The sequence below is a fragment of the Taeniopygia guttata genome, chromosome 2, assembly GCF_048771995.1.
Source record: "Taeniopygia guttata chromosome 2, bTaeGut7.mat, whole genome shotgun sequence".
NCBI classification, from domain to species: Eukaryota; Metazoa; Chordata; class Aves; order Passeriformes; family Estrildidae; genus Taeniopygia; species Taeniopygia guttata.
In genome coordinates, this window is record NC_133026.1 from 51,394,904 (window position 1) to 51,421,085 (window position 26,182).

General features: G+C 38.1%; 1 protein-coding gene across 6 annotated transcripts in view; it reads left to right on the forward strand.

Annotated features, from left to right (window-relative positions):
- Positions 1–26,182, forward strand: part of TPK1 (thiamin pyrophosphokinase 1) — a 292,817-nt gene that overhangs the window by 246,357 nt on the left and 20,278 nt on the right. For 3 of the 6 annotated variants that reach the window (XM_032746808.3, XM_072925925.1, XM_072925926.1), the window contains one exon: positions 438–640. The exons of the other annotated variants lie outside the window; for them this stretch is intronic. In XM_032746808.3, coding sequence (XP_032602699.3) covers positions 438–640 — 203 coding nt within the window. The remainder of the gene's footprint in view (positions 1–437; positions 641–26,182) is intronic. 6 annotated transcript variants of the gene reach the window in all.

The window sequence follows — 26,182 nt, forward strand, 5'->3', positions numbered from 1 at the left end:
GGTGTTAATGGCGCTATAATTCTATTTGGTTTGTCACCTGCCATTTCCTAATTATTAATCACAGTAGGAATATTTGTTAGTTACATTAATTGAAAGGGAATTTTATTGCAGCAGCTTGAATTTAATATCACTTCTTTGTGTATCGTACAATGCAAAAAGTAACCTGTAGGAATTAAATTACAGGCTAAGTCTTCATTCAAAGAAATTATTCTATTGACTGAGGAAAAAAATAAGCAGGATATTACCAAAGAGAAGGCCCAGATCATTAGCAGCCTCTACTCTGCTCTGTTCACTTCTCTGGCAGTGCTGAAATCCGTCTGTTAGTTTTCCTGTGGTGTTGTAGAACTAACAATGAACTTGCCATCTTTTCTGTCATGTGCCTGCCCTTGGGCTTGTACAAAAGAAGTGAATTAAGTTGTGTTTTGTTGACCTTTTAGATGCAAAGGAAATGGTAGTCCCGCTTCCTTACACATCGAATGCTGCCAGGCTGTTGTCTGTGTTAACCTTTGTGGAGCACCCCGATGTGATCGTTACCCTAGCGCCACGACACAGATGTCAGAGAGAGCTGAAAAGGGATAAATTGGAGGTGCCATGCAAAACAGCTCAGCTAAAGACATTTTTCTCCTGCCCTGAAGAAAAGGTATTCTGTATGTGTTTAACTACTCAGCTGGTCTGTGAGTCCTGTAATTTGCTTAGCCAAACAGAACTTCAAAACAGATGGTTTCTAAATTTGGGGAAAATAACCATTACAGTATTTTTTCCCCGTGCAGTCTGCAGTTATACTTTAGTACTGAAATTATTTGAAAATTAAACAGGAAAATAAAATTTGGATCTTTACCAACTGAATACTAATTTCAGGGACATACAGTTTTTAGTATGTATTAGGTTTTCATCTGCACATTTAGCCTAAGATTTGTTTATGCTCTGATTTAGTGCCTCTTGCTGCTTACTTGCATAAACACTACCAAATCAGTCAGTTGGAGTTACCAGAGTATTTAGCTCCCAGCTGCATTTGCTTATAAAAGCTGGAATGACAAGTTTCCTCCTTTGCAGAGGAGGAAGTGGGGAAACAGAAGGAAGTAACTCATTGCACTTGCATAGCACCTGCCACCATCCATCTCTACAGGCACTTTTCCAATAGTGAGTGCACTGCCTTGTGTGGAAAGCATTTCTTTGTGAGAAACTGCTCCATTCCAAATCTCTTGATTGAGGAAACTGAGGGGCAGAGCATTTTTCTCATCTAAAATTGTAAGTGAAGCTAATCAGAAGGTAGAAATGTAAGTATCCTGGGCTTTGGAATTATTTTCTTATGATAGAAATAAATTATGACAAAGGAATTAATTATATCATATTTTGGGTTTTTTTAAATATATTTGTAATATTATTGCACATCGTCAATATTTTCAAAGTGTATCTAAGAAAATTATATTTAGGAATTCTGCCTTTCTCTTAGAATATATGGTCAGCTGTTAGTCATTTTGTGCATGTCCATCCCTGAACATAAAGAGAATGTCTAGGTGTAAAAATTGAGCTCAAATTGTTTTTTTTTGAAAAGCCAAGCATAGTATTTGGTTTCCATTTCAACAGTACTTTAACTGTTAGTTGTCAGGGTGAGAGCACCAGCATATTCTCAGGTAGTCTTTGAGATAACTCATTACCCAAGAACAGAAATTATCTTTGGTTGGGGATTCCTAGAGGGAAATTTATTTGATTCAAGTCTTTCCTCCTTCAAGGAAGCATGCTCTGCGATGCCCAGTCATACTCTGCTGAACAAGGCTCAGCTGGGCTTTGGAAAGCACTGCCACAGAATGCTGTGAACCACAGCAAACAGTGATACAGTCTCCAAGAAACCCCTAAGCTACAGGTTTTTGAGGAAGGGTGTGCTGAGAAAAACACTGCTCCATATTGCCCGGTCTTTTAAATTCTTTCCTAAATACCTCTTATGGATCATTGCCTGAGGGTCCTGTGTCAGTGTCCTAGGAAGATAAATCCTTGGGATGACAACAGTGGCTGATTTTTGACCGTAGAGTCAAAAGAGTACTCTTTTGACCTGTAGAGTTCTTCCATTTGGACTTCTCTCCAAGCTGTTTTGTCCTCTACCCCGATTAGGGATTTATCTTTTAAACTGAAATTATCCTTTTTTAGACAGAGGACTAGAATTACATGCCCTTCGTCAGAGATCATTCCCTTGTACAATGTACCACCTGTGCTGTGGCAATGATATGTGTTTATTTCTGCTGAAAACATCTAGCCTGCTACATGTTTTTTACCATCTCTAGGCTATTTCTGCTAGTGCAGCTGTAAAACACAGCCTTCGATTGCTTGCTGAATTGTCAAATTCAGTTGGCAATTGAGAGTCTGCCTCAGCATTTTAATGGGCTTTGGCTACAGAGGTTTCAGAGTAGGACTCTTCTCCTTTTCTTGAAAACCTGCTTTCTAGTTGGGGATTTCTAAGGGTGGTATTGTAGATCTGCAGGCACCAGTGGAAGTGGGTGTATGGAAGTGTGGATTCTTAATTAGGGAACAAGATGACTTCCCTTTGTACACTCTCCTGAATTTTCAGACTTTTTAAGAAGGGAAAGTGTTTGGGCTCCTTTGGCTGGTTTTGTTTGCTTGGGCTTTTTTTTAAACTGGTGCAGTTGTTCCTTCCCTGCCAGAGGCTTGTAAGCCTCTTGTGTGTGTGAAACGTCACAGAGTATGAAGCTAATGAGAGTGCTTAAGGTCTTGAGCTGTAAGAGTAGCAGTTTATATAACTGAAAGCAGTTGTCTATTGCTTTTTTATTAAATGCTCTTGTTAAGCTGTGGTTGTTGACCATAAGTGCATTCATAGCATCACCTCACAGGTGGAAACTCCTCTCTGCTTTCCTTAAGCCCTCTTTGAGAAAGAATTAAATGACTTTTAATTCTCTTCAAATTCATCTCATTTGTATCTCCTCTGATGTATATAATCTCTGCTGGCTCAAAGGGAATGCTTTTGGTCAGAATATAGCTATGAACTAGGCTTTTGACTAGTCCATATTGCTTTTAGAGTTGTGGTTTTTATGTGAATCAGTTAAAGGAGTGAAACTGCAGTTTGGAAGTTCCATCAATACCTTCTTGGTATGTTGCATCACTGACTTGAAAGGTAAAACTACAGTATAATAGCCACTTGATGGTGCTTTCTAAAGACTATAATGTCTCTTTCTTTAGCTGCAGATACAGTAGCAGCTGGCAGGAGCATAAGGTTCCAGAATTCTTATCGCTGCCATTATAACTTTGTGGCTTTTATGTTACTACATAACATTTATATACAGGGAAATGGGAAGGAAGGTGAGTGAAACATATTTGCACATATTATTAACAATGTCCAGTATTGATGGGTTGTATTTTATTCTGAAGGAAATGCCACTTTTTGGAGGGGTCATCTATTGTCCTAATTCACAGCTTGATAGATCATTGTGATTATTAGCCTGTTGTGTTATAACCAAAATTTCAAGATCCTGTTTGTCTTGACCTTCCTTGTCATGAGTTTACATCTAAATCTGCAAAATATTTCAACTTCAGATTTAGAAAGGTAATTTAATTATGTTATATGAAGCAAAGTGTGTAATTTTTCACATCTTTCTAAAAGAGCCTGGTTTTTAGCACCTTGTCTCCAAGGAATGTCAGGTGGATGATATCCTTCACATCAATAAATGTAGCCATCACCATGGAAAAGAGAACCTTCTCTCTTCAGTCTGATTTTTCATTCAGATGCTTTGATTAAGCATTACTGAGCTAATGTAGAAATTAATTGAAGTAATATCCAGCAAAGGGTTGTGAATTTTTCCCATATGCAGAAGAGAAGTATTATGGATATGAGTTTTGCCCTTTTTTTTTTTTTTTTTCCTTTCAGTATGGAATGTGTTCAGTCTATTCTCTACAAGAAAAGACACAAAGAAAAATGGAAGGAAAAGAAATCCAGGTGGTCTCTTGTGGCTGGAGACACATATATATATATAATAATATGGGAGTTACAAAGTAATGGATTCAGATTATCAGGGTGATTTCATTATATAATAATTAGAGTAATATGCTTTTGGGTAATTAATTTTTATTTTCAAGTAGATGATACCTTTTTTTCCTGTTTACAACACCTAACTCTAGTAGTATTTGCCAAAACTAAGCTCCCAAGGGTAAATACCTCATCACAGAATCATAGAATCATTAAGGCTGGAAAGGAGACCCAAGATCATCAAGTCCAGCCTTTGAATGACACCGTGTCCACCCAACTGTGTCACAAAGGGCCACATCTGCTCATTTTTTTAACACCTCCAGGCATGGTGATTCTACCACAAGTCCCAGGTGAGGAGTGGTGACTGACCTTGAGCAGATCCAGTTTCTAGTCCAAAAGTGGTGCTTCTGCTGTAACTGCCTTTTTGCAGTGTTACTTGAAGTAACACTCATCACATATTTGCCTGTTCTTTATGCTTCTTTAGCCTAAATTACTGTCTAGCCACCATTTAGGTACAATCTTATCTTGGAAGAGAAATGGCCCATGACTTGAAAGTTACAAAACAAACATGAATGGTTCAATCTCATGAACCCCTTACAGAAAGTTAGGAGAGCCTTTGTGGGAAATAAAGGCAGTGCTCTGCTCAGCAGGACAGTGAAAAGTCTTGGGTTTCAGGAATGCAGTTGCTCCTGTTGGAAAATTGATATGTAATGAGTGACCTGAAAAAAGTGATTTTTTCCATGTGATGAATTGGAAAGAAATTGATGGGAAGAGATGATGCAGAAGTTTCTGCCTCCTAATCAGGGGTTGAGCTAACATGCTGTACTAGCAGGAAATTTCCAAGCTGCTCATTGTATTGCTTCAGAAAATGAAAAATCATCCCATTTCTTGAAAACACAGTGTTTTGTCTTGGAAAGAAAAATGCAATAAATTATGGTACTTAGTATTTTAGACCTTCTGCCTTCTTGTATCAAGGTTCACTAGAGCTAGTAGAGGCTGATTCAAATAGACAGCTTTTGCCATAGCCTGCAGATGACACTTTAGTCTCCACTGTCACTAATCGGGCTGGGAATGACAATCACAGTGATAATTACATGGATACTCTGGAGACTCAGAGGCAAAGCAAAACAGATTCTGCACCACAGAGAATTTACTTCTTGAACAACCAAATACAAGAAATCAAATCCTCCTGATGCAGGTTGTCTGATACTATTGGATGACATATTGTATAAGCAAACCTAATTATTAGTAGAATTGTATTGCCTTGCATGTTTTAGTTTTGGAACACATACATATTTATTATTCCATCTGCTCCCGAAAGACGTAGCAATTGGTTATTACAATTAGATAATTACTAAATATATTCTGTCCTTCTGGAACTTAAATGGAATGCAGACTTGGGAGCCAGCAGGGGATACTCAAGAAAACTGAACTGTGCTAAATTGAAAACTGATGAGAAGGTACCACTTTCTGCAGTGCATAATTTCACTTTGGAGCACGCTGGGCTGAGGTGGTATCAGGTTTTGTTCAGCACTGGTTGTGTGTTTCTTCAAAGTGAGTGCCTGGGCAGCAGCAGGTAATCCTGCCTGGTTGCTTTGTCCTGCACATAACATAATAACATGCAACGTGCAACATCCACCACAGACACAAAACATCATGAATGCTCCTGATGTGAGAATGCTGTGTGAGAAAGTGGATGATTTATTTGAGTAATGGAATCATTAAAAAAGGATAAACACAAAAACTTTTTAGAAGTTTTGTGTTTCCATGATTGTAGTTAATCTTTAGAGGTTGGAACAATATTTCCCTGGGGAAATACTCTAGCTATGTCAGAACTGCCTAGATTATGTGGAGGGGGAGGTATTGTTGTTACCTTTGAATTTGGTGGAGAAGTTACCAAAATTATAAACAAGGGGAAAAGAGATGATCTCACACTGGTGAGATCAGTGTGCCTTTTCTCATAACTATTCATAGTTCTAGTTTAAGGCTCATCTCTCAAACCCATTGTATAGAATGTTCCCAGCTCTTGGTTGGCTGTGTATTTTTAAACTCTAAATGAATACATGCATGTGCAAACATAGGTATAGTGAATGTTGCCTATTAAAAGCTAAACTCATAAAAACCTGTCCTAAAAGTAATAGACCATCAGCATCTTCTTTTATAGAGGAAAATCAATTTAAAAAGAAACAACTCTGAATATAATTAAACATCATAACTCTGGTTTATATGTGCTTAATAGGTACAATAATACTTACCTACTGTATCTCACAGGAGCCTTTTGAAGTTTAATTGATTAGCATTTAGAAAAGCACATTGAAATTCTAGGATGAGAATAAACTCCAAGTACATTGTATCACTGCTGCTGTTTTAAGCAGCTTTGAGAAAAACGTAGTAATTCAGAGATACAGAATGTGTGCTAGCATTCCATTTTAATTTTACATTCACATAAAATTAGTTTCTTCTTGTTTTCGTAAGATTTTCAATCTCCTAGAATCAACATTTAAGGTTGTTGTTTGTCGAAAACCCAAAACATATATTTAAAATAATTTTTAATGTTAAGTAAATACCAGGTCTTTCCTTAATCTTGTTTGTTTTACTTTCCTTCGGGAGCAGGAGGCATAAATCAGAAGTGCTTAAGAAACTTACAACCAACCTCAGTAACAGTATTAACATAAATTTACACTATGCAGTAGAGTGGTACTCAGGGCAGCCTAAGTAGTTGGAAGATTGTTAAAAGTCTTGTGATAGGTCTCAGAAGTTTATATTTCCTCATTACAGAATGTTTTTCAAGAGAAAGTATTGCAGGAAAAATAAGCAAACCATTGCACAGCCTCAGTATTCAGCAGGAATGGAGATTGGGGAGCAGGAGAGATCCCCATAAAGGTTGGTATCACAGCTGGTTCATTAGCTGTTTTAAAGATGAACTGTTAATCAGTTCTGAAATTAGACCACATCCTCAGTTAACTGGAGAATCTAAAACCTTTATCACTGAAAGGGAGAGGGGCAGAGATGTCAGAGGACAGCTGAGTAGTAGGCAGGTATATTTTCATTTGTGTTGCATAGATGTTAATTTTATCTTGGGTTCACATCTGTGACAAAATATTTTTAAACCCAGGAAATCCTTTTTACGTTATCTAAATCTATATACTTTTTTCCTTGTTATAGCTACATTAAAAAAAGGCAGTATCTGGATTGGGTTGTGTTGAAGATTATTTTTTCATATATAAAGTCAGCCCGACATTTTTGTTCCACTTTGGTTATAAACTGGTATCTTTACCTTTTAATCTGATTTTGTTATGATTTGCCACTGCACACAGAGTTTCATGTGCACATATTCAAAGATATAACTTCTTTAGTTAATGATACTAACAATTAATTTGTGTCACAGGTCTACAGTCTGAGGCAGGAGGAAGGAATTATTTCCAGAATTAACCAACTGAAGGCTTGGGATTGCTAGGTGGTTTTGTCACCTGAGGGAAAGCTCTGATAATTATGAGTTCTGGAGGATCCTTCAGTTTGAAGTAGTACTTTCTCCAGCTCTGGCTTATCCCCATACACCTCACAGAGTTATGAAGTGGAGTAGACAGACTTCATACAAAGTGTTTAGCAGCATAGACAATCATAAAATTCTGCAATTTTTATGAGCTGATGTCAACATGAGTATCTGTTGTCATGAGTGTCCACTACCTGTATTCTGAATAGTTGTTCCAATATTCTATCTGGACTTGACCTCTTAAGAAAAAGACCTTTCTATTATACTCCAATAAAGTTTTCAATTATGTTTTAGATTAGAAGCATCTTAGTCCAGCAGATAGGGAACTGAGCTAGGAATCACTAGATGGGTATTTTCTCATGTTCTTCTGGATTACCCAAGGTAACTCCAAGCATACTTCTCTGTGCTTCATTTTCTCCAGTTCAGAAACAGGAGTGATGCCACTGACCATCCTTTAAGTGCTGTGAGATCTATTGGGAAATGTTTCTTTACAAAGCTGATGGTGTCACTGTTATTCCTGCCTGGGTCACTGGATGTGCTGCGTTAGTGTGGCAGAAGGCTGCATCTTTGTTGGTTTGTTTCTTTTCCCAACATCCCACTGTCTCTGTTCCTCACATTGGTAGTTCTTTTCAGGACTGGGACAATCATGTAGTTTTTCTTTGCACAGTGCCCAGCATAATGAAGTCTGAAGGCAATGATTGCTATTGCACTAGTAATTAAAACTGAATTTGGTAAGCTGATGAGATGGTTAGGTTAATAGCTTGTAACAGGGTGGTTATTATGTTAATAGCCTGTAAATCCCTCCTGCACAGAGCTGTATCACTCTTAACTTGTTGGATTTTTGTACTTGTGACATTTTGATCTTGCAGGTTTTCTTAGTGTGTAGAATAGAAATTGCTGATTTTTAGGCAAGTTGGAATACTTGGAGAGAAAACACAGTAGTTGTGTTTTAAGAAAAACCTGGTAATCAATTTTAAAGTTTTTGAAGTATACTGACTCCATTGGTTTCACAAAGCTAGTCTTAGGAATTTTTTTTCTCCATTTGTCTTCCTAAATTTACAAGCATCTTTGCCTTTTGAAGTGAAACCCTTTAAGACCTTGTAATCAAACCACAGCTAACTTGTTCTTTATTTCAACTGCAGCATTTGCATGGGCTGTTCTTCCAATTCCAATGTATAATTTGTGTTCTGTGGGGGGGAAAAAATTGCCATTGAATATTTTAAGTTGTAGTTTGGGCTGTAGGCATACAGGAAAGAGTGCTTCTATTCACTGTGTTTACGCAGTATTTATATAGTGACTTTAAAATGCTTCAGTTCTCATCCGATTTAAGAGCAATGTTCCTGAAAGGCTGAAAGGCTCTTGAAAGCTCTAGGGATTGGGATTTTGGGTATGCATTTTTAGAAGGGAGAATATCAAGCCCATGGGGTCTGCAGGCAGTAAAACTAAACAGACCATTAATCTCCACAGCCTAAAAGCTACTCCTCTAGCCTCAGCCAGCTCTGCACCTGCAGGGGCTGGGCACTCCTAGCCCAGCCATGCATTTCCAGGGAGTCGCAGTGCTTGGCACTGCCCCAGCCCCTTCTCTGTGGCAGCACTCAGCCCTGAGAACAGCCTGAGACATTTCAAAGAGACATCCAAGCAGAGCTGCTGAATAGGTAGAAGATTTGCCTCTCTGATCTCTGCTGCTATTCCCTGAGTCTTTGAAATTCCTGAGACACACACTGGATTTTCTGAGGTGAAATGACCTATAAATATATCAGACTCTCTGAAGATATGCTGTCTTGTGCCAGTCAAGAGGATAAAGACATACTATCCTTACTAAGAATAATTGGAGAGATGCCAGTGAGGAGCCAATTTAGAGAAATTACTGCAGTGAGATAGATGCCACATAATTGATATTTGGTATGGGCAGATTTATGGCTGTAGCTGTTACAATCCTATAAAATACTTAACTGAAGCACTTAGAGCTGTCACTTTTATTAGCGCACTTTTGCACACTCATGCCATGGTAACTTGAGCTTTGTATTTTTTATTCTTTATGTGACTTCCTGCATTGCAGAAAGACATCTACAGAACTCCCATCATCTTCTTTTGAACTTCTTTTGAAAGGCAGATTGCATTGACATGGTCTTCACAAAGGATCAAGCACCTTTTTCTTGTCCTGCCTTTGGCAGTACTTCCCCCCTCCATCTGGACAGATCCGCTGTTCTATTTTTTTTCCTCACTTCGTGCCAGAAACATACTGCATAGCTAATATATTGTGTAAAAAAAGCCGAATTTGCTTTTTTAATACAAACTCTTATCTCTTACCAAGAACAGATCTGCAAATACTGTACTACGTCCCCTACAGCTATTCTCTGTTTAGAGATTCTTCATCATGTGTTGGACAGATGGCACAATCAGTGGGTTGTATCAGAGCATTAAAAAATAAATTCTTTCTCACTGCTTCTACCTAGACTGTTTTGAATTCAGTGAGATGCAACAGCTGTAACACAATCTTTCAATGACAACTCTGAACGTAGTGGGGAGGGTATAGTTTCATTTGAAAGTCAAAAAATATGTAGGAAAAATGTCATTTAAAAAGAAACATAAAGGGCTTTAACAGAGCAATGAAGGTTGCAAGGTTAAGAACCTGACTTTTCAGTTTACTCTCTCAGCTTTCTCAGATCACATGTGGATCTCTATTTGCTGTTGCTTAAACAAATAATACAGCTCTGGTTTTTCTTCTCTTAAATACTTCTTAAGACTACTCTGTCATTTGTTATTTAATACGGTATCTGGTACCTACAGTCTTGCCAAAGCATCAAAGATACTTGTATTCTTGGTGAGCACAACAGAAAAAGTAGCATAAATAATCAACATGTTTGCTGAGAGGACAGCCCTAAGCTTCTGTACTGGGCATCTGTTGTTCCTGACCATTAGAACTTGAAATGTTTGATGACTGTTAAATTGTATTTAAAAAAAAAAAAAAAAAAAAAAAACCACAAAATTGTATTTTTATTTTAGTCCTCATCCTAAAAAGCCATAGTACTCTTTTCTTTGTATGATTTGTCCCTCCCATCCCTGTCACTTTTGCCTGCAAAAGAGGTGTTCCTGGTGCAGCTCCTGTCACAGATCCCAGCTTCTCTCAAAGAAGAAATGCAGTCAGCAAAAGAAGCAGTGATAAGCTGCCAGTATGCAGAGAGTAACAAATACAGTTTAGACACAAGGCTGGAGGAAAGATAAAGATCACTGCAGAGATGGCAAGGAACCATACTGGAGATAAGGATAGTTGGAGGTGGGAGGCAGGAGGTGCTGGGAAGCTCCTGCCTTGGACTGGCAGGTGAGAAGTCCTGGAAAGACCCCTGACTCCTGCTTGTATTCAGTTCACTCCTGAGAAGAAAACCTGACGTGACATGTTTTAAAGGAGCATCCTGTTCCTTTGTGTCTCCATTTTATAGGGAGGAGATACATCTTCTCTCTTACTTGTGTCATTAACCACTTTCATAGAATCATTGAATCATTTAGTTTGGAAAAGGCCTTTAAGATCATGGAGTCCAGCCATAACCCTCACACTGACAAATCCACCACGAAGCCATGTCCCTAAGCACTAGATCTAAATGTCCTTTAATTCTGAATCTCAACTATTGTACTTAATCTTCTTATATAAATACCAGTCATATTTCTACCCTAAGGACTTTTTCATGGCTTCTTACTTTATATCTGTTCAACATCTGTTTCCTCATTATATCACTACAGCCAAACTACTCATGTAATGCTGTTTTAGGTGCTTTTATTCCTTAAAACTGCAACTTTTAAATGCAATCTGATGTCCCAGCCCAGGTAGACTTGAACTTGAGAAGGTACTCTCAGCTAATATGGGGAATTACATAATAATAATTGTATTATTTAAAATTCGTATTCTATTTAAATAATTTTTGTCATATTAGCAAGTTGGAAAAAAGGGGAGTTTTTAATTTAATCTTTTAGCAGGGGGGAAGATGAGAGAACAGACTAGAAAAAGACGTTCTTCCCCTGGTGTTGTTTCAATATTCAATTTTCTATCTGGCACTGTGTGGGAGGCAGTTTGGATTGTAGGACAGACTTGATATTTCTGCAAAACGATCAGCAGTTAAATGATTGTGCTGATATTTAATTGTCACCTTTTATGTTCAATAGTTTAACAAGTCACTGTGACTGATGAGGTGTCTGTTGCATTGGGTAGCATTTACTTTGTCTCACTCTGTGCACTTCTAAGCTGTCTTCTTAACTTTGATGACTAGAGAAGGGAGCAATGAAAAGGAGAGGATTGTGCAGCTGCGGATGCATCCTGACAACTGCAGAAGGGCCTTCCAGAGGTTCTTGACACAGGTTTTTGACATAAGTATTCATCGACCTATGTAGTGCTGTGGTGTTCTTTGAAGCCAATGCACAACTTAATGAGAGATGGGACTTCAAGTCACCATGAGAAACATCAGCCAGCAGTTTGACAATTCAGTGTTCTTTGCATTGTCCTATTTCTACTCATACTATTATAATTTTCCCAAGTAATTATGATTGCCCTCCTGGGCAGATGGTCAACTCTCTGTAAAATTCTTCTACACCAGAAACAGGGGAACTTGCTCTTTTCCAACATGTTCAGCAACACTGACACCATTTCTTGTTGGCTGTGCATTTTATTATAATTCTTTCCCTATGACAGCATGAAGCAGCAAACAGCTGGCCAGCTGCAGAAGTGCTTGTGCAACCAGAGAAGGTTAGGAAAAAGGAGGGGTAGGGAGTCTGGTTGAGCATTAGCTGACAGCTTTGCTACAGAATTATGATAAAAATGTTTTGTTGAGAGTTAAATATATGTGCACGTGAGGGTCAGCAAAACAGCTTGGGCTGCCTTCTGTTTCCTTCTCTATTTGTTTAGCATATAATTTCTCAAATGTCACATTTACTGTGATCAGTCTCCTTTCATTTGCATTATCTGACTTTTGACTCCTTCTTGCATTTCAGATGAGCTCCCAGAGTAACAGCAGAGTGGGGAGTTGATTTAGTTCTTCCTTGGCATAGCACTTATCCCACTGTACTTCTTGTGGAGTTGTTCTAGATAGGCAACATAGTGAACAAGTGGAAATGACATTTCCATTGGAGAAGCCTGTAATCCCTAGTGCAGGTGTCACAAAGGGGCTCTCTGGGACCTGAGATCGCTCTTTTAATAAAAAGGCTATCAATACACAGCTCATAAACCATCAGTAGCTGTTTGGATGGATGTAAGTTAGCAGCTGTAGTTTATGGTACTCAAAATATTGCAGGCTGCTTTTAACAATATTTTAGATATTTTTATGATATATGTATAATCAGGTGGAATACTATTGCATCCTTGACTTCACAGCAAAGGATCCACAGATCCAACTATCCATACATACATAATCCATTACAAACAATTTTGATGTAGATATTTCAGACTCATAACAGTTATTGCATTTCTCTTAAAATATTACTGGGAAAATTTGTAGGAAATATAACATTTGCAACGGGAGAAGGGACAGGGGATTAAGGGATGAATCGTCTGTACTCAGTGGTGCTGTTAGGAAAATGTAGATACCCATACTATGATTCATCATGCCAAACATTGTACTTCTGCAGCTAACAAGTCAGAGTTGCTCCTTTTTTGCTCAGAAGATGAGTGGGCAGTTCGAAAGTATCATTTATCTGATTTACTTCATAAGTCTAGCTTGAGTCACACCCCCTCTACAGTTACAGCCTTAGGGCATTGTAGGTGTTTGCGTTTACTCAGATGAATCTCACCCCCATTTCCTCTCCTGGGTGAAGTATTTTTTTCAGAAGGAGAAGTATTTTATGAATTGCATTCTTATTTCTTTGTATGGTCAGAGGATTTTCATTGCAGATGCAAATGTGCATGTTTGTAAGTTTGTACTTTATTTAGAGATTTTTCCAAGGTCAAACTGTTTCCTTCTCCTGTCCTCAGCAGAATTTGAAATTGGCTGCTTGGGGAATGGTTGCTATCTCACACATCGGATGAACTCTAAAGATGGCCATTACTGTGCTGAAAAACACTTTCCTAATGTTTTCTTAATGCAAATTGCTTATTTTCTAAAGTGTTTTATTAATAATTGGTGCAACTCAAAAAACTGAAAAATGAGTGCACTTGTGGTATTTTGATGCTAGCCAAGATACAGCACTTGCTTTTCTATGTTTTTCTACTGTAAATCAGATCATTTAATCAAGAGCCTTTTAAATAAATTTTAGAGATTGCTCTTGCAAAAGACAAAAAATTCCAACAAGATAATGTGAAATTTATGCCTCTGAATTTTAAAATTTTTTTATAGAACAGAAGGTCAATTAATTGCTCAAGCTTAATAGCAGCCCTGCTTAGACTCCCCTCTGTTCCGAGTTCAGCACTATTCGTCATTTTGAACAGTTATTAAAGCTGTCAATCTTTGTAAAATCCATTTCTGAATTCCGAAGATATTTACATTGAAATCTGGGATAAAGGTTGAAAATCTGATTATATAATTGGCATGAAAAGTGTGGAGGGGGCCAACCCTTGCTTTTCCCAACTTTTTAAACTCCTTTTCTTCCTTACAATGAATAGTTGCTGCGTTGTAATTTTTCTTCTAATTTTGGTAGGTTCTTTTAGTTTGTTTGTTTTAATCCAGGGCAAAATGAGAGTGAGCACTAGAACAGTGAACAGGGAATTAAGAATTAATTTAGCAATCTGACTGTTAGCACCTTCCTCATTTTCAGCTTTGCCAGAAAATAATGAACACTATTTGTCGTCCTGCTCCCCCTCCTTAGGGAGGTGAGGAAGTCTTCAAAGATATTTTAAAGTAAAAGGATTAATTTGTTCCCTTTCCCTGAAACTCAGTCTCTCTAGCAACTTTATTATTTAAAGAACAAAAGCTGTTATTAGGCATCATAGCCTGGATAATATCAAATTTTTCTATTTCTGAACTACCAATACCACTGATAGTGTCAGCTATGAAAATTTTAGGGTTAGTCATTTGCCATGTAGCTTCAACTTTCTGAGGTTTCTTGGACCAAAAAGAATCCTTACTTTACTTGGGTAATATGATGATTCTGATTTCTGGTCAGGATTAGAAGATGTCACTGTATTCTTCAACATGTAACTTTTTTTCTCTTTAATTATATGATACCCTGGAAATTCCCTTTTCTTACATGCTTGTTTTGCAAATCTGTCCTTAAAACTTCAAGATTATAGTTTTAAATTAAAATGAAGTGTTGTGCCTTAAACCTGTCCTTTGACTAAATCTTTTCATTTCTTGAGCATGTCCACTTCCTTGGAGGAAGCAGAAAAAATGCACTCTGTGTGTCTGCATTTGAATAGCAGTAAATACAAAAAGAAAGTTTAATATCTGAAAGTTAATTTCTGATGTTATGTGTAGCAAGCATTTGACAGACCCTAACTTACTTAATCAGCAGGCTTTCCAAACACAACATCCTGGACAAATTTCTTGTTGTTTTCCCTTAATACAGAAATTTGGTCTTGATTTAATTACGCCTCCAGGACATCAAACTTTGGTGCTGGAAAGTTTCTATTTCTGCTACTGGTTTCATATTCCACATATTCTTGTGATGACTTGATGAATTGGCTGTTCAGCCCTGTTCTTTGTGCTCTTGCTTTCCTATTTCTCCAATGAGTACCAGAGTACTCTAGGAAACCTTGGACAAGTAAAAGAGGCATTTTTTTTCCTCAAGTATTAATGAACGACTTTTTCAGTGGTAATAACAATGGCCCATAACTGAGGACACAACACATACTATCATGGGATATCTATGCACTCTACAAACCTGCATTCCTGCAAACCGAATGAAAACCGCTCATGTGAAATATGTCTTTCTCAGTTAAAAAGCAGCTCATGTTCTGCATGAGCTTCTACAGTGTCTTAAACCTTAGTCAGAGAGCACTGAGCTATAAAATGGATGCAAAGCCTAAAAGTCTTAAGGAAGCAGGTAGCTTTGCTAGCCAGAGGGTTGATGCTGCAGGTAGGAGACCTGTGGACCAAGAGTTGCTAATGTACAGACTTCAGAATGAACATGTGCTGGATGTGAAATGTGACTTTGAAACATGCAGTTCACAAAGCAAATATTTCCTCAGACAAAGAGGTTGGATAAGCTTTCAGAGTCACACATATTTACAAGGAGTACATGAGCTGTGGGCTGCAGAGGTTACTGTATTTTGCTTTGGTTTGCTTTAGCTGATATAAATCATAAATGACTCGTTTCACCTCAGTAGGGTACCTTTGGGCTTATGTTGTAACCACTAGAAGCTAGGATGAGCTTGACATTGATTTTATGCACCCTTGAGGAAGAGATAGTGTTTAAACAGCAACACCTGAAGAGCATCCGTGCTGACTGTATATCTGTGTGTGCCTGACACAGGGAGATGTGTGTGGACCCTTCCCTTCTCTAGAAGGGAAGAACACTCTCCTGCTTACACATCACCAACTCAAAGTGGAAACCAACATCTTCCTTTTTATCTCAGAGCTTGTGACACCTGAATGGGTCGCAAGAAAGAAGCTAGGCAGTATTCCTCCCACTCTCCCTCTTTCTTCCCTGGGATATACCTCGTTATTACAGAGTACAGTTTTCTTACTCTATCATTAGATGTGTAATCCCTCTCAAACTCCACGCCTATAGCAACTGTTCTTCAAATCTTTGTGTGTAAATAAGTAACAATGTTTATGAATTAGACCCTTCCTCATGCAGTTAACTAAAAAGCTAAATAAATAGAAAAAGCAAGAAACCTTTGTTCAAATGAACCAGTGTATCCAAATGCAGTGTAAAATCGAGGATGGCACTAGAGTGCAATTATCCTGCTTAGTGATCAGTTGCCAACAATAGTGAAAAAGACATGGGAATCTGAAGGTTTCTGTCATGAAGAGTTAGGACTGACTATTCCAGGATTCATTTTAGGAATTTTATTTTTTCCCCTAAGTATTGTTGTAAGAGGATTTTTCTACTCTTTCACCTGTTTAGTGCTGTGTAAAGATTGCTTAACTGGTATTACTATTCATTTTTTTAGCAGGAAAGAAGATGCCATGGAAATTTTTCCTGTTTACCTTTTTGTGCTGACTTTTGGCCCTGCTATATACTTTTGACATTTCTCAGTTGCACATCATTAACAATTTATACTTCATGTCAAGATTTAGATAAGCTAATGACAAGTCAGATAATGTATGTGCTCATTTGCACACACATAAAAATATCTTGGATTAAGAAGTACAGCAAACTGCAGAAAAGTTTCTGAATACTTTATGGTTACTTGTGCTTTATTGCTCAGTTGACATCTTGAGAATAAATTGTCTTATTTTGTAGCAGTAAGAAACTTTTCCATAGGCATCTACAATGTCTTTCCTCATGGGAAAAAGCTGTGAGGTCTGTATTTGTGGAGGTTTTCTGTTTTAACATACAAAAAAAAGCTTAATGCTATGTTCTAGGATCACTTACATTATATAGAAGTGGATATTTGCATACATAAAAATGCACATTCAGGTCCTAACGTTTCTAGATATAATGTAGGTGTGACTAAGAAATGTAGGTGACTAAGAAAATTTAAATATACATTTTCATCATGATGTCAGGTAGGCTTTTAATGAGAGAGGACCTGTAGAAATATTAAAAAAAAAAAAAAAACCAAGAAAAGTATTCAAATACCCATTTCCAAAGTAGTAAATTTGTATTATAAATGCAGTGATTCTTATCTCTCACCTTGAAGAGGAAAACCGAAATATCTCCCTCATCCTGGAGCAGTTTAAGTGTCTCATGTAAGACTGTGTTCACCACCTAATTGACTGTGGTTTGTTACATGTTGTCCAAGTTTTCACACCTTTATGCACATATGCAGAAGAAAGAAAAACCCTGTCCAGCTCCCCAGGCCTATTAGGTGGCTTTGTCAGGCAGGAGTAGTGAGAAATAGCAGCTTTGGTAAGCCCTCACATGGCTTGGATGGTCTCAGTGTTAAAAAGAAAATTGGTGAAGTTTGACAGATCAGTAATTCTGTTATAGCTGGCTTTACCTGAGAGAGTTTTATACCAGAAGTGAACTCTATATTAATAATGTCCAAAGACATAGCTGCCCTTCCGGTGCAGGCAGCATCCCAAAAAAACATTAATCATGTTTTCTTGAAGGACCCAAATTGATTTCTTGGGAGACAAATTTCTTTGTCTCCTCAGCCATTTCTGAGCACATCACCAGCTTATGGTGATCTGAGCAGCTAATGAGCTAATAATTACTGCCTGTTGATCATCCAGGACAAAGGGTACAAATATTGCTTTAGGTTTTAGAGTAAGTGACTTCACTTTACCAAAGTGTAGTGACTGTTTGTTCAATCACCTTTTTTATTTGGGGTTTTTTTCCCCTTCTCTTTTCAATCCTTGGGTCACATGGAAAGTAATGTCATATTTACTATGCTAGGAACAGCTTACATTTATTTATTTTAGGTTTTAATATAATACCTGTTGTAGCATCCTGTGTAAGCCTTTACAAACAAAGGAAAGCTGCTTAATTTTTGTTCACTTTGTTTGTATTTGTACAATTCTCCCCAAGATGTAGCTCAGTTCTGCCTGGCAAGTGAGAAGATGACTGAAAATGGAGTCCATTAACCTGAGCATAGCCAAAGCTCTGAGCTATGGATTGAGTGTAGGAGAGAAAAGAATATGGGAAGTGTGAGAGCAACTCAGATAGTCTGATGTGAACATTAAGAGTATTTAAAGACCCTTTGTTGCAGGAAATATGCTACTTATTTTGTCAATGAGGTTTTTTTAACGCTCTGTGCATAATTAGAACCCTGCATACTAGGATTAGTTAAGTGGTTCACATATGCAGCTCAGGGTCTCTGTTGCTCCTCTGTCATAAGGATATGGAGCAGCCTGCTGATTTGAATTGGAGCTTCTTGCTTATCTACTTCTGTGGTATTTTTGAAAAAGAGAGTTTTTCACTAAAGGTTGTCTGTGGGCTTTAAGCATTTACCTGGACTGTGTGCATGCGAATTCAGGCTGGTCTATTTTATCCAGGCTCCAAATACAAACAAGGAAGAAGTCTTGGGGTAGTCCCATCATGATGGATTAGCACAGTGGGCCCTTAAAGTAGACCCTGGTATTTTCCTCTGAGGCTGTGGCCCCTGTGGACCTGATGCAACCTAATGAGAGAGGTGCATCACTACTCCCTCATCCTCCTCTATGGTACTCGCTACTCCATCACTCTGCTGCGAGAGCAGGGCACCTGAACAGCTCCTGATCTGCTGCAGGCCAGGCTAGCTTTAGCAGTTTCAGGTGTTGGGCTGAGCTAACCTGATTTATTTTTGTCTCCAGAGAAGTAAGGGACAGTCAATTTAAAGGCCTGCTGTTCCAGCAGGTGAAATGAGCATCTGATTTGGAGACAGCCCTGTACCTGAAAAGAGATGTCTGCCTGTGGTGCTCAGATCTAAATGTCAGAGTCTGCCACTACTCAAAGCCTGACCAGTGGAATTTTCATTTTGTATTGATTTTTTTTCAGGTTTTGATCAACACAAAATGTTCACATACCAGGCTGAGTTAGCTTAAGTCATTCTCTCTAAAATCCCATCATTTATATCAGACTGCTTTGATTGAGCTCCTGCCTACACATAGGAGACATGCCCCAGGTGAGCTGGTTATTGCAGTCATGATTCACACCAGTCTCATTTAAACTTCACTTGTGTTTTGGCTGTCTCTTCATTTTTCTGCTCCATAGCATCTGCAGGTGAGGTGGCACGAACAAATATCAGCTGGTATTTCTTGCCATAAGATATTTAGTGGTCTGCTTACCCTAGAAATTTGCCCCTCTGGATGACACCAAGCTGAATTCTCTTGAACTGAGAAATGAGAGATGTAATAGAGAAGAAAGTTTCTTCCTCTTCACGGCTGGCCTATCCTTCTTGGGAATACAGGTTTCAGGTCTGTTTAAAGATTATAAAGATAATTACTTCACTTTCAAGATGGACACTGCAATTTTTTACAACTCTCTATGTTGCTGTTGTTGGGCCTTCTATTTCCATATGCTCATGATCCATGATCTTAAAGAAGGTCATGAGCAGTGAATCATCAGTGGCTTAGAAGTGTCCTCCATAAATCTCCCTTTAGGGCATCTCCACTACCTGTTTTGAATCACTTTATGCTTCCAGTTTAGGTATGATTTAGAGGTTTTTAAATTTAGGGAACTCAGTTCCTCTGTGGTGCAAGGCAGTGCTGAAGTTATTCTGTGCAATTATAGAATTATTCCTGTTTAGACATCAAATTAGATGTCTAAAGAAAATTTTATGAATATTTACTCTTGGGACTATTAGAGGAAGTTTCATTATTTGAATGCATTTGCATTGTGCTTGTTTTTGACGTGCTAGAACATGATGCAAGTAAAAGCTGAAACAGTATTAAAAAGTTTATAAAAGTGTTATAAAATATATACACATTTTTATCTGTAGACTCCAGTTGAAGTCCTGAGGTCCTTTCTTTGCTTATCTCCAAATCTTCTTTGGGCCACATAAAAGGAAGCTGAACCATAAGTTTCATCATTTGGAAGCAAATAGCCAGTCACAACTGATGCAAACCATCTTTGAAAATAGATTGCTCTATATGTCAGTTACAGACAAGGTTACAACTGAGTTAATACTCAATAATACAATGGCTTTATTTATGCAGGTCTGATTCCATGTGGGAAGCCCTTTGGTCTACCATAAATAATTTTTTGTTGTTTCTTTTCCAGTATAGCATGAGTTTTAAGGAAAACTGGTTTTGTCTTTAATACTGGAAGCATATTCAATGAGTTATGCTCTCATAAATATATAGTCTTAAAATATTTAAGAGGGAGGGATCTCCTTTCCTTGCATTTTTCTAGCATTTACTAGAGGGAAATTGTTAGATTTGTTGTTGATTTTACTTTGCAGAGGTGATTTCTTTCTCTTTTTAATTTATAACATGCTCATTACGTGAAGATGAGAGGTGCCTTATGGATTTACAAGATAAGTAAAACTTGAGGAGTGATACTGTGCTAATTTCTCTTCTTCATTTCCACCTCTCCATTGCATAGGATTGATTTCCAAAAAACAAGATAAATACAGAAAGCTGACAGCTGAAATCACCGTACAGTGGGAACTTGTGTCCTGATTACTCTGTGTAGAAAGTGATGTTTGCTTTATTCTGATTTATGAACAGGGCAATGACTGGCCAGGTGCTAGGCTAGCATCAGCTATTTACTTTCCTACATAAAGAGTGATGAAAGGCATCGGAAAGCAGAAGGAGCAATTTTTTTTTTTTTTTTAATGCCTAAGCTAAGTGGATCACAGTGCTACTGACAAGCAGCAATCTATCTTTGCTGTTTTGAAGAACTTGTTAACCTTTCTGGAGACCACATCTCACTGTAGGGTTTTGGCCCAAAATTTCTCTTTCCCAATCAAAATCTTCACCCACAGTGCCTGTTCAGTCAGGGGTGAGCAAAAGGCCTGAATACCACGATCAAGCAAGCTTGTGCTGTTTCTTACCTAGCGAGATTTCAGAGCAATTCAGACACCAGGGCTGAATCACCACAAGCATCACCACAACTTGAGCTGTGTTGGACAAAAACCTCTCATACTGCTGAAATAAACACAGTACAAAGACAGGTCCAGAACATTGCACAGGCAAAACCACTCACAAAATCGTAATTCAAGGGTTTGAATTAAACACCTCAGTATCAAAGAGGCAGGAAATGGGAGAAAAAAATAACTCCTGTGCAAGTGTTTAAAATCATATCTTAATGTACAAGTAAAAAAGGAGGCAAATAATTCTCATCAGCATCAGTTGAATGGTTTTTGGTTTATTTTGTGATATACTTTCATATCTTGTATGTGTGTATGCAAAATCCATGTGTGAGGACTGACATGGGAAAAATCACTTCAGCATTGTATTAATGAGCAGCTAATAATGTCAAGCTGGCAACGTCATCATGGCATTCAAAGCATTATGAGCAATTCTTTTCCTCCACCATTTTTTTTTTATAACCTAGACCAAAAAACTTTGAAAACTATGAGAAGATATGTTAATATAGTTCTTGTTTGGCTGCCTGGTGGGTTTTCTTTGTACAGCAAAGAAAGTGTAACAAAATACTTACTAATTTCAGATTTGTTTTGTTGCTAAGCTAAAACACATTAATTACAAGCATAAGGGACTTATCACACAGGAGCTGGTAATTGCTTCTCAGTATCTGATGTTATTTTTCATGTGCATAAGGAAGTTGGAATGGTTTTGGCTGAAATGGAGAATAGTACAGTGGTTTTAAATTGGAAAAGGTATTAGGTATTTTCCCCCTAATTATGCATTTTCTATGCCACTGTGACCAAAACATTTACAAGCCAAAATTAAGCCTTGTACTATGTGTCCTGATTTTTCAGAAATACTTAACAAATTCTCTCTGCTGACCATGTTTAACTACCATTACAGATAAAAATATACACAAGTCCTGGAAATATCACCCCTTAATCCATTGTTAGTTTGTTTAGGTGTAGCACAAATTACTAAAAAATCTACTAAAGTTTTTGGAAGTATTGGGTTCTTACTTCTAAAATCAAACTGTCTACTTGGATACCTATCTGTGTTGCATCTCATGGATTATATTTATGAGCTGATGAAATTTCATTTTTCAGTCATTGCTGTGCCTATAAACAAGGCTTCGAAGCTTGTTTAGAAGCGATAAAAAAGGCTTAAAGAAGCATTCTGTGAACATATAGCATATCCACAATACCTGTCTCTAATTCTCTCAGTTTTACAAAAAGAATTGAATATATTGAATGACATAGGAAAATAAAGCAAGGAGAATGAAGCAATAGAAGCAAGTGGATTTGCATTAGCCAAGGGTCACAGCTAGGGAAAACAGTTTCTGTTTAAAAATTAAAAAGGAGTATTAATTTAAACAGCATTGCTGTTTACTCTGTCTCCTAGGTGATATGTTTCTTTGTAATGCTGATAAGACATACTGGTTTGTGAGGGGAAAAAAAAAAAGCAAAGTATGAATCTTCTTGCCTAATTGGTTTTTAAGTAGTTTGTACACCTAGGGAACATGGCAATATCACCTCATGGTGTCTTCCTGCCTTTTCTCTACTCAGGAAAGAACTTCAATCTGCGGCATATAAATATACTTTTATTCTCTAATGTTTTTGTATTATTCTAGGGCTCTAAGAATGTTTGAATTGTATTTTTCACAGTGGATGATCTCTTATGCTCCCTCCATTTGGTGAATTAAACATTATGATTACTATTAAATTTCATTACAGGTCTCAATGCGTTTTAAGGTGGTGGTACATTTTTCACCAACTTTTATAGTATTGATTACAGAAATTACAACATAAAATATTTGCTACATTTACGTGTTGCTTTTAGGGCAGAAATTAATATTTGCTTTCTGATTCTCTTATGGGTTAACACAGTATGGTAAAAAAAGTTCAATTTCAGTACAAGCAGTGAAAAAGAAAGAAGATCCTGGCCACCTTCTCAGCTGAGGTGCATTGGATTCCCAGAGTGCACATGGGCCGGATTTGAGAATAAATTTTGTCCAGAGTTGTGTCCTTACAAAGTACTTTTCAGCTGTATGTATTCACAGAAAATGGGCAGTAAATGCCAGGAAATACACATTTAGAGCTGACTATGCAGCTCTTCAGCATCAGAGCCTGATCAAACCTGATTTTTTTAGCTCAGTCATTAGTAGCAGCCAGAATAATCTCTCGAGATTTGATGAAATTGGTGTGCATATCAGTGACCACATTAAGTACAAGACTGAAGAAGGCCAAGGTAAATCAGAACATTCAAGCTTAATTTTCCTTTGTTTCAAATGTTCCCATGAAGTGCAGAGGCAGTAAGTCATTATTTCACTGATCGTGTATTAGTATAAAGCTCGCATTACACTGGGCCCCAGCCTGGTTTTGTCATCATTTAGAGCATTTAATATCATGCTGCTTGGGAGTCTTTCTGCAGTCCACAGAACTAACAAGGTGTGAGGCAGACCACTGTGGAAGACATTAGGAATAGCAAATGATTTGGAAAGCTAGAAACTCTTTCTAGAGCAGCCCTGTCTGCACATGCTTTGGGCAGACTTCCTTCTCACTTGACAGACTGCAGGTGCTGAGTAGCTTGAAAGATTCATGTTCTTATTTTGCTAAAAGACAAAGCACTTCCTGGTGTGGGGAAAGGAGTGTGAGGTGGCTGAACATGGTAACTGGATGCCAGCCCTCACAGGAGACAAGGGGAAGACCAAAGGCTGGGTGTGAGAGGGAAGAGGAATGGTCAGAGCACCTCATGGGTGCCAGGGAGCTCAGCACTGATGCAGGGAGGTGAGGGGAAAGGGCTAGAGACTGCATGCCCACAAACTGGCATGAAGTAATGCACATTCCAACATAAATAGGATTGATATTTGTCCTTCCATGGTGTGGATTTAGAATGTCCTTCATTTTCTGCAAGTGGCATTGTAAAAATAGTGCAGAACCCAGTAGCTCCCATCAGGGGTGTTGGGGTGACTGGCATGCACTGCAGAGGCGCTGTCAGCCTCAGGTGCTGAGGGACACCACAGGGCTTGATGTCCAGCCCTGCTGCTCCCCAAAGATAGGGAGGGAATGGCATTAGTCCCCCATTGCTGCTGGGCGACTGAAGCTTCGCCACTCCTTTCTTAGCTTTGTCACCCCAAAACCAATCCACCCTCTGTTGTGTCCTCGATGAGGCCACAGTGCCAGGCTCTCTCTGAGGAAAACAGAGCAGCTCATAAAGATAAAACATCTCCAGACGAGAACATCACTTTTGCATACATAAAAAACATTCAATGTTTTAAAGTCATGTATCTGTGGATCATCCTTGGCCCTACATAGATGCTTTGTAAGCTTATAAATTCCTTCTCTCTATTGGTAAAATAATACATTAATACTAACTATACTGGACTGTATACCTGTCGTGGGTCCAGACCTTACCATGACATTTTCAAGTCAAGGCACTTGTACAGAAAATCTATTTTCAGTCATTTATAAAGGCTTCTAAAATTTTATTGGTGATAGTCCTCTTCCTTCTCAAATCACTGTATGGCCTCACCAATGGCAGCCGAAGTACAGACTCAGTCTTGCAAGCAATAGCTTCCATAAAATTTTGCTAAATTCCTTTTCATAAATTGGTGCTCCTGCAGTGTGCAGCAAAAACCGGGGAGTGTATGTATAGTAGGAAAGTTTTATTAACCTTTCTTTAGGATGATCTGCACTATGCACTTACAGCTTTCCTGTGCATAATTAATATATTCAGCCCGAATTCTCTGCAAAAACACTACGCCACCTTCCATGTGTTTTGATGTACTGTATATATTCTGTGTGATAAATATACTTATCATTGAGTGTAATTACAGTGAACATCTGTGAGTATATGTACACTGCTTTTCTTCATGATCATAACAGAAAAATTGAGGTAATTGATGATGATTTTTTTTTTAAATTAGTTATTCCAGCTTCTAATCCCGTGATCACTTTACACAAGGACAAAGCAAGGGTGTTTTCCCTGAGCATGTATAAGAGTCATTCCCACTACCAAACTATAGTTATTTGAGCATAAAAGGAAAAGCCTTAATAACACAGTAAATTTACACCCTTATCTGTGCTTGACAAAATTCTAGCAGTAATTTGATTTGACCATATATACAATATATGTTTTTATTTAAGTAATAATGGCTGAGGGATAGAACATTTCCTGAAAATTAATGGCTGGCTGAAAAATTTTATAGCCCAGATTCAGCCAAGGGCCATTAATCCCAACTGGTCAATTCTCCATGAAATGCCTTATGTCAGGGGTCATTTGTTACATTCCCATCCCTCCCACCCACCAATAAAGAAGTAAAATTAAGTGTTACTTTCCTCCTATGGCATTGCTGAGCCTTGAAGCAGCCACTGGAGGCCCCTGGTAGAAAGTGTTGCGGTTGCTGCCTGGCAATGAAAGTTTCATAGTGTATGAGTGATGGAGAGCATTTCAAGTGTGGTCTTTCACTGTGTATTATTTTACATTTCTAAGTGAATAAAGCTCTTCAGGTTGCTTCTTCAGCTGACAAGGGGATGAAACAACTGCTGTGCTTCCCTTGCCTCTAGACAAGTTGTGGCATTAGGAAGGTGGGAGGAGTTTGCACTCCACTTATATCAGTCTCATGGCTGCCATCCTTCTAGAATCTGTTTATTCTTCTGTATTTAGTGACCAGTGTTAAATACTTGCAACTCTAGTTTATTATCTCTGAATACTTCATTCATTTTTGGTAAAAACTGGTGTATTTATTGGGGCTACATGGTACTGTTTCAAACTGGAGGGCTAAGGTCCATGTAGTGGCTATGGATGAGAATTAATGAGAAAACAGAGAAGTAATTGCAAGCTTTCAAGAAAAGTATTGCTAAATATTCAGGGTAAAAAAAAAAATCTTGCATTTTTTACATCCTTTAGAATTGGGTAAAAACACTGCATTTCCTTTTGCAAATCAGAATGAAAACCACATCTGTATATCATTATGTGTGACAAATCTGTCACCAGGATCTGTCACCCAGCACTTTCCCTCTCTTGCTAGCAAACACACCTTTCCTGAGGAAATAAGCTCTAATGACAAGGGATGACAACTCGTGGGCGGAGGGAAAGATGACAGCAAAAAGCCCAACACCTCTTGGGCTGAACTGGTGTAGCTAAACTTTCAATCATAGCTCTGGCAGCCTTTCACTG